Raw genomic sequence first — 9,438 nt, 5'->3', positions numbered from 1 at the left:
TAAACAACTTAAAAATCAACATCAACCGGTATTAACTATATTTCTGAAAATTTTTGCAACTTCCTTAAAAATTTTAGAACCTAACTATTTATAAACTTTTCAAAGAATTTAACTATAAAATATCTATTTAACATATTCAATAATTATTATTATTTAACAAATCCAACAAAAATATACATATTATATAAAAATATATTAATCTGAAAATATTTATATATCAAGCCAAACACATGTTTATTATTTATGGGTTTTTTATACCTTTATTATAAAATAATTAAAAAAAATTAAACTTGTTGGGTACACATAGGAGGCCTCGCCGAAGCTGCACGCTACCTCCAATCCTTCTCGGGGTTTATATAAAACACATAATAACATACTCATAATTACAATAATTAGGGTTTTTTTTATTACTTTCAAATCAAACACTTTTAAATTGCGCCCAATTCTCTCTGCGATTTTAATTATTCCAGGTTTCTCATCAATCTTCTTAATCTTTTTATCAATTACAGTTCAATTATGCTTTTTATGATGTTTCAATTATGTAGATTATGCGTTATTAGTTAATTTCCCATGTGAATTACTGTTTAGTTGTGTAGTGTGTTGATGTTTGATTTGTGTGAGGGAAGAGGCTATGCTGTTTGTTTAGATGCCTGATCATGACAATCCTATTCGCAATTTGTCAATTGTACTCGGAGGTGTTTGTCTTTGTTGACTGGATTGTTTTCGAGTGTCGTTTCGTCGAGTAATAAAGTAGAGGTTAGTAGTGTGTGTTATGTGATGGTTGGTTTGGTTGTGATGTGTGTGTGAGTGATTAGGGGTTTATGATTGTGGAAATTTGGTTTGTAGGGAGGTTGTAATTCGAGTGCTGAGAAGGAAGAGGAAGAGTTTGGTATGGCGAATGAACCTATAGATATTAGTTCATCGTCAGAGAGTTGGGATTTGGAAGCGGATGAATCGATCGTTGATGATTCTGTTACTTCTGCTGGTCTTAGGCGGCTACCTTCGTGGGCTGATTTTGCTGGCACAAGCTCCGCAGGTTGAAATTAATTACTATTTTATAAAAAGAAAATAAAATAATTGGCTCATTGTGCCTTCTAATGATGCATTCTGTTTTTTATGTATCAGTTAATGGGGGTACATCTTACAAGAGTAATTCTCGCGTGTCTACTTCTAATGGAAATGTATGGAATCCTGGTCACCAAAATCACGTTGGAACAGGTTTAACTGGCAAGCCTATTTATATATCACGAAAGCATTATGCATTGATTTACAAATTATCTGACCCTTTGTAAGCTCCACAGATCATGGCAGGCTGTCTTCAAAAGCTCATTCTCGAACAACTATTCCCAATGGAAGCTCATCACATGGTAGTCACCCTGGAAAATGGCATGATTTTGGAGTCTAGTTTCTTAATCTCACAATGACCATGCTGAATTTTTTCTATCTGATACAGGCTTTGGACAACACTTATATGGGCAGGTCCTTAAGAGAAGCCTTGCCCCTTCCTTGAAGCCACATGTCCATGGATCAACCTACTCAATAGGAAATTTAGGCAGCAGCCAGATTCGTGAAAGTTATGCCAGAAGTTATCCTGCACAGGGTGTGCCAAACCAATTGGAAAACCAATTAGAAAAGGATTGTGATGATGACTTGGTTATGTATGATAAAAATGGAAGTCTGCCAATGCCCAAGCCTTTTATGCCAAGGACATATCCTTCGACTGCTCAACATTCCTCCTCTGCTGGTCCTGGTTTGCATTCTGGGGCTGGAAAAGAACAATATGGCGAGTACGACGAGAGATTAATCTATCAGGCAGCATTGCAGGTAGTCAAGTAACTTAACTTGGTCATTAAGAACTTATTATTGGGTCATGACTTTTCTCTTACAGAAAGAGAACTTGTAAAATTTTAGCTTTTATTATCTGAATGATTCCTCTAAAGCATGATGCTGCTTTGTCATCCCTGCCTACCGTCAACAGACACCCATGATCTTGACTTATATATTTGGATTTTCTTGTACATTGTTCTGTTTAACCAACATGTTCTGTGGAAGTCATATGGTGTTACCTTGCCATATGTATAATACCCCCACTTTTGTACTCCCAACTCGTATTTCCATTCATCTTCTCGATTATGAAGTTTATGAAACATTTTATTTGCTTTATAAATACAGATAATCCCTATTACGATTACAGTGAATCAGAAAATATCTTAGAGCACAACATATCTTAATTTTTATGGCCTTCTGCAACGAAAATGCTAATGATATAGTCATGTTTGATTTACGTCTAGGATCTTAACCAGCCTAAAGCTGAAGCTACTTATCCTGATGGCCTGTTATCAGTTTCCCTTCTTAAACACCAGGTTACTCTTCCTACTTATATAATTTACTTTTCCAATTCATATTCTATAGACCCATACTCCTGAGCATAAATATTATATATTACAGAGAATTGCATTGTCATGGATGCTTCAGAAGGAAAAAAGCGTCTGTTGTTCGGGTGGATTTCTTGCTGACGACCAGGTGTTCTATATTAGTTAATCCTTTAGGAACTTGCATGATCCTAAATGGAATTTATTTCTCGAGTTTAACCTAGATTAAGATATTTTTACCTGGCAGGGCCTTGGTAAGACCATTTCAATGATCGCTCTTATACAAATTCAGAAATTGCTGCAGTCAAAATCAAAGTCAGAAGATGTAAGCGATAAGAGAGCTGAAGCGTTGAATTTGGATGATGATGAGGAGAATGATGCCAATGCTTTTGAGAAATGTAAGCAAGATGAAGACTCTCATGACCTTATACTGATTCCAGAAGCCAGTACTTCTAGTCGTAATATCCAACCAAAGAGGCCCCAAGCAGGCACATTGGTTGTGTGTCCAGCTAGTGTGCTTCGACAGTGGGACAGGGAGCTGAAAGAAAAAGTTGATGATAAAGCTAAACTTCGTGTTTTAATTTATCATGGAAGTAACAGGACAAAGGATCCTGTTGAACTAGCAAAATACGATGTGGTTCTTACGACATATGCTATTGTTGCTAATGAGGTTCCACAAACTTCTGGCGATGATGAGGATCAGAATAAGAAAAACATGGAGAACTCTGGTCTGATTTCTGACTTCTCCTGTAATAACAAACGTAAGCGGAAAACTCATGCTGGTAAGAAAAGCAAAAAGGCCAAGAAAGGAATTGAGATCTCTTGTATTGATAGTGATTGTGGTACTCTTGCAAAAGTACGTTGGCTTAGAGTGATATTAGATGAAGCTCAAACAATTAAAAACCATAGAACCCAAGTAGCTAGAGCTTGTGCTGGGTTTAAAGCAAAATCTAGATGGTGCTTATCAGGAACTCCTATACAGAATTCTATTGATGACTTGTTTAGTTATTTCAGATTTCTAAAATATGATCCGTATACAACCTACAAATCATTTTGTAGTAAATTGAAGAATCCTATATCAAGAGATTCAGTTCAGGGTTACAAGAAGCTCTATGCTGTATTGAGTGCTGTAATGCTTCGTCGAACAAAAGGTGAATATGTTTTTGAGTCATTCTATTTATTGAAAATTTTCCTCATTTTGATGAATATTTTTATGTTCGATGAATAATAGCCCAAATCTATCCTAGGCATTTTCTTTATGCTGCACATATGAAAAATTATTCTACTTTAATCTTTATCTGATAACGAAATTTGTTTTGATCTTTATATTGAGTTAATTTTGTAGCCTGATGCTAATTGGTGCCTTTTCCATGCATAGGTACATTTATTGATGGAGAACCGATAATAAGATTACCACGAAAAACAATCAACTTAATTCAGGCGGAGTTTTCTGAGGAGGAGAGAGATTTCTATAAGGAACTTGAAGCTAATTCACTCTCACAATTCAAGGTATTATACCTTTGCAAGTAATGCATCCTCTTTATAGTCAAATAATTAACACTAACCAGAGGCATGGTAAAATTGGGGAAATTGGCGTCACTGGCATATATTGCTGCCTTTAGTAATTACTAGTCTTAAACCCGTGTGAAGCACATGTGAGTATATAGGTCAAATTTTATTATTTGTAATTTAACTTTTAACATCATATTGTTAGTGTTTTAGTATAATGGTTGAACTTTTATAATATATGAACTAACTGATTATATTTTTTATTGAAAATTTAGCTTTTGCAATAATTTTTTTTTCATATTTTAGATTGGTAGTATAAACAATAAACACTTTTATTATTTTTTAGAAATGTTTTTCTAATATTAATATGTGATAATGTGTTTTTCAATTAATTTTAGTCATATTTTTCATTTTGTAAGGAAAAGGATACTATTTATTTTCCTTTCTGTTTTGGAGTATACAACGTTAGAATTAAAAAGGGTTACATGATGGTTCATGTTTGTCTTGAAGTAGAACTCGTTAGAGTTAAGAGAAGAATTGAATGATGGTTCGTGTTTGTTTTCGAGTTGAACATGTTATAATTAAGTAAAGACATGTTGGTGTGTCTCTTATCATTTGTATAATTGTTTATTTTTGTTTTTTTTAAAAGATAATCTGTGCGAAGCACAAGCGAGTATATAATTCAAAATTTTATATTTATAATTTAATTTTTATCGTCATTATATATTTTTATTTGAAAATTAAAATGTATTGGAATTTGATTTAAATATTGTTGAGAAATTGATTATGTTTTCAGTTATAGATTTAGCTCTTACAATAATTTATTTATATATTGTAAATGGGTAGTAGAAATAATTTGTATTTTTATTAGCTATTTATAAGTATTTTCTAATATTAATATATGCTACTGATAGTAGTTTTACCTTTTTTTTTTAAGTAATTACTCCCCCCGTCCCCTCATTTGTTTACATTGGAGGACGGGGGCTCGGCACGCATTCTAATGCTCTCATAAAACGTAGTTTGATAAACTATTTTGAACTTTTTTTTCTTTTGAATAAAAGTTTGATGTTTATATTTTTATACAAAAAAGAAATTTTTTAAAAACAAGTTATACAACTATGTTTTATATGTGCCTTAAAATGCGTTTCGAGCAGTGTAAAAAAACTGTAAAGAAATCAAAGGGACAAAGGGAGTATAAATTATATATGTCATATTTTTTTTTATTTCTTTGGTTATAAGAAAAAGAATTGTTTATCTTGATAACTTCATATTTATCTTGGAGCGGATATATAAAATTATTTATTTTATTTCCAGTTTGTCGTGAAGTAGAATACATTTATTTATAAGTCTATTTATAAAAAAACATTAATTGTTTTGTATCAGTTACATAAAATTCATGATTACTTAAAAGAATAATGATGAAGATTTTGTTTTGTAATCCATCACCAATATTTCTAGTCTTTGAAACTGTTTAATGATGTAAGTTACCTCCACGTTTTGTAGACTTGTAGTTACAGAAGTAGAGTATTTAAATGTTGATTTTTTTTTCTTTTTTAAGTAAGGGTAGTTTAGGGATGACTAAAAACATACCAAAACTTTGTACTATAAATTATACCCATGTTAGCTTATTATAATAGATAGTATAGATATGTTCTGTACCATGTTTGCCGGTCCTTGCCGGGATTTTTCTATCCACAGGAGATCTCTTTTTCTTGATAAAGGGTAATTAAACCGAACATTTATACTTCTGTTCTGTCTAATTTGGTCTTGTGTAATTATTTGGCAAAGTCTTTTACTGGTTAAATGCAGAAAGTGGACTATGAGTCAAAAGATGAAAAATAAGTAATTATTATTTTCTTAAATAATATCACAATTACATCTTTGTCATGTCCTTATAGCTATCCTTTCAATAGTTTATTTGTTTGTTTATTCCAGCTCTTGAATGAGCAATAATTTTGCGTGCACTTATAAATATTTTCTCCCATCGATGGTTTTTGGATACCTTTCGGGACTCCTTAATCCTATATGAACACGTATCCTGGTCTAATATGTTTATTCTGCAGGCTTATGCTGCTGCTGGAACTCTGAATCAAAATTACGCAAATATTCTATTGATGCTTCTGCGCCTTCGTCAGGCTTGTGATCACCCACTGCTGGGTATGGGTGTCAAATCTGACTCCATTGGAAGAGATTCAGTGCAGATGGTGAAAAATCTCCCCAGGGATATGCTAATTAATTTAATGAAGCACTTAGATCCCTTCTCCGCCATCTGCTGTGTGTGCAATGTGAGTTCTTCTGTGTTTTACCTCTTTCCTATGTGCCTGCCTCAAACACGTTATTCATACCCACTCTTGTGGTGTTTAATTATGCATTTTTTCTTAGACAAATGTGAAGAAGCTTTTCTGGTGTTAAAGTAGACAACCTAGCATTTTTGTTTCTGAACTAATATAATTATTTTCTTTTCTGAACTAATAAATTAAAAGCTGACTCTTTACTTAGTCTAACATATCAGTGTTTGGCGTTTTAAATATTTGTTTATAAGACAAGGCAAGAAGTGCTATGTGATGGACCAATTCATGGAAGGATATATTAGGCCACCTTGTTGGTTTTAAAAGGAAAGGAGGTGGGTACATGACCTTCAAAATCAAAATAAATTTAGGATAGACTCTTCATTGTCCAGGTGAACTAAGAAATGATAAGCTGTGAGACAGGGATTCATTGATTCAATTTATCCCTGCTTTATCTGTATATTTGGTAGCTATATGGCCTATGAGGAAAATATTACTTCAAGACCAAATTAGTAGATAAGTTTATCTCATCCCACCCTAGTATTGAGAATGTTAGCAGCAGCGTTGTTTCTTACTCTTCAGTCTGAATATGATAAGAGTACTAAGAGAGCAGCAAAACACATCACCTTAACCATGCAATATACGGACAAAGCTTTCACTTACTCTCTCATCTATTATGTAGCCCAAAATTCTAACTGATTAGCCTCTCCTCTAATCCTACAAATGCAGATATCAATCTCGCACAAATTGTAGTTATTAAAGCCCAGAAGTTCCTACATTGTAAGCTGTAAGTAAATAAAACAATGATTAAGTTGTTTGTGCAAACCATAGACCTCATCAAAGATATAATCATGTAAAACTGGTCAACAAACAGGATATACTAGTTTCTGTATATCTGCATTTTCACCATAATCTAATCTGCACTCCACCATAATTGGCGAGGTGATTCTACTGATACATGACCTAATTTTGTTACTAAGGTTTTGTTGTGAGCTTCAAATTCAATATTTCAAACGAGTTTCTCCTGGTACCTTTGAAACATGGTCTTACTGTTAATGATCTTTGTAAATCTACAGGATCCACCTGAGGATGCAGTTGTTACTATGTGCGGACATGTTTTCTGCTATCAGTGTGTATCAGAATATTTGAGGGGAGATGAGAATACATGTCCTTCATATGAGTGCAAGGAACTACTTGGTCACGATGTCGTATTTTCTAAAGACACCTTAAGGAGTTGTTTACATGGAAATGACCATCATGATTTTGGTCCCTCGTCCGAAAAACCTTTAGTTTTGCAGAAGGGATATAGATCTTCAAAAGTTAAAGCTGCCATGGAGATTCTTCAATCACACTGTAAATCGAATAATGCATGTTCACAACTACATAATATAGTTGGACACAGTGACATTTCATCATCTCGAGGCAAGGAAACAGCTGAATCAGTTGGTTCTATTGTAGAATTTACAAACACAAAAGCATGTTCAGATGCACATACTGAAGCACCAAAAAAGGCTATTGTTTTCTCTCAGTGGACAGGCATGTTGGACTTGGTAGAAATTTCACTGAACCACTCTGATCTAAGATATAGGAGACTTGACGGTACAATGACACTATCTGCAAGAGACAAGGCTGTCAAAGAATTTAACAATGATCCTGAGGTTGGACTCTTACCCCTTGTAGGTGCAGATCTTGTATTGCTATATCATATAGATGTGTTTGCAAGATACTTGGTGGTTGGGCTCATGCATTTTTTTGATTTTGTGGCAATACTTGTCATTTCCTGCATAAAATATTGGTTTTCATGACTAGATTTACAAGTCATTTTTGTGAAGCGACTAATACCTGGAAAGTATATTAAAATATCCTACTTATTTAGCAAAAGTATTAGGAGACTGATAATCAAGAATAAAGTGAAATCGTGCAATTAGTGGTAAATGAGATTCAGTTTTTTTTTGAACTACTTGCTGTTGACTTGTAAGAAAAAAATACAAAATTTATATTTTCAGAAGTGACAAGTTTTTATGATTTTGACAGAGCATTATCAATCTGATGGATCTCTATTTTATTTATCTTCCAAATGATTTAAAATTAAACTCAAGTTGGTATCTCAGATAACTCGGGTTTGGTGCATAACATGATAAATTGAGGAATTACTTTCACTTATGTCAGTATATGTAAGTTTCAGGTGACGGTGATGCTGATGTCACTGAAAGCTGGCAACCTTGGTCTCAACATGGTTGCTGCTACTCATGTAGTCCTTCTAGATCTTTGGTGGAATCCAACTACTGAAGACCAGGCTATTGATCGAGCCCATAGGATTGGACAAACTCGACCTGTTACTGTTTCACGACTCACCATTAAAAACACAATAGAAGAACGAATTCTAGCTCTTCAGGTATGTACCACAGTTTTAATTTTGTGTATCTACTATATCTTATGCAGTTTCAAAGTGATAATATCTACTTTGCATTAAAAAATGATATAGTGGGTCTTTATTTGTGCTACTGGGTCTTTCTTGTATATAGTGCATTTATTGAGGCCAAGTTCTGCATTATTTTGATTGTGCTTTTGCAGGATGATAAGAGGAAAATGGTTGCATCCGCTTTTGGTGAAGATCAAAGTGGTGGATCAGGAAATCGATTGACTGTAGAAGATCTTAGATTTTTATTCATGGGAAAACAGTAATCGAGTACATCAGATCAGAAAGTGAAATTAGTGCATTCTTCATTAGCAAAGAAAATAGTCAAAAGAAAGTTCTTAGCAGGTACTTGTATAGGAAGTATGCCTGCAATTCATCATTTTGGCATTACTGTGATTGCTCGACTGTGGCATGATCATATAGGTTATTTCCAATGTTTTGAGGCCAACTAATAGCACAATTTTGTTTTGATCGAGTATCGAGATACTGGATCAAAAGCCTGTGAATATTATGGTATTATAAGCATTTCAACCTATGAATAAACGTTAGGATTCAGGCTTTGGCAAAGGAAACCAAATATTGAAGAATTCATGTTGGTGATAACTTATGAGTAGAGTTTATTTCAAATGAAACAGAAAATCAACATTTTACATTATAGGAAATTAAGCAATTCATTTATAGGAGTGACGTGTTTTACTTTAGCTCTGTGACATGTTTTATTATTGAGTAATGGTTTAGTCTATTTCAAAAACAATATTTTAATTTTATTTTTGAACTCTGACGTTAGTTGAACCAAAGTATTATTCATGAGAGTATGAGTTTTATACAAAAATATGCACCTACAGAGAGC

At 33.5% G+C, this 9,438-nt stretch overlaps 1 protein-coding gene across 3 annotated transcripts; it reads left to right on the top strand.

Annotated features, from left to right (window-relative positions):
- The first annotated feature begins 329 nt into the window (after positions 1-329).
- Positions 330-9,165, top strand: LOC135146751 (helicase-like transcription factor CHR28). 3 transcript variants are annotated; one of them, XM_064081169.1, is made up of 14 exons: positions 334-470; positions 589-756; positions 847-1,036; positions 1,126-1,218; positions 1,302-1,367; positions 1,454-1,824; positions 2,292-2,363; positions 2,449-2,523; positions 2,620-3,523; positions 3,751-3,881; positions 5,945-6,166; positions 7,246-7,827; positions 8,355-8,564; positions 8,744-9,165. In XM_064081169.1, exons 3-14 carry the CDS (start codon positions 892-894, stop codon positions 8,852-8,854), a joined length of 2,982 nt encoding a protein of 993 aa, XP_063937239.1. In that variant the 5' UTR covers positions 334-470; positions 589-756; positions 847-891; the 3' UTR covers positions 8,855-9,165. The 3 variants fall into 3 exon arrangements, with proteins under 3 accessions (XP_063937240.1, XP_063937239.1, XP_063937238.1); XM_064081170.1 differs by lacking the exon at positions 589-756 and having other exon boundaries at positions 330-470; XM_064081168.1 differs by lacking the exon at positions 334-470 and having other exon boundaries at positions 477-756.
- Positions 9,166-9,438: the final 273 nt, after the last annotated feature.

This window comes from Daucus carota, chromosome 7 (genome assembly GCF_001625215.2).
Source record: "Daucus carota subsp. sativus chromosome 7, DH1 v3.0, whole genome shotgun sequence".
Taxonomy (NCBI): domain Eukaryota; kingdom Viridiplantae; phylum Streptophyta; class Magnoliopsida; order Apiales; family Apiaceae; genus Daucus; species Daucus carota.
The sequence above is the reverse complement of the archived record's forward strand: the minus strand, read 5'-3'. Positions and strand labels throughout refer to the sequence as shown.

Excerpts from the sequence above, each read along its gene's own strand:
- LOC135146751 (XM_064081170.1), top strand. The coding sequence starts at position 892 with ATGGCGAATGAACCTATAGATATTAGTTCATCGTCAGAGAGTTGGGAT. Across the intron at positions 1,037-1,125 it reads TGCTGGCACAAGCTCCGCAG|TTAATGGGGGTACATCTTAC; the intron begins GTTGAAATTAAT and ends TTTATGTATCAG. Across the intron at positions 6,167-7,245 it reads CCATCTGCTGTGTGTGCAAT|GATCCACCTGAGGATGCAGT; the intron begins GTGAGTTCTTCT and ends GTAAATCTACAG.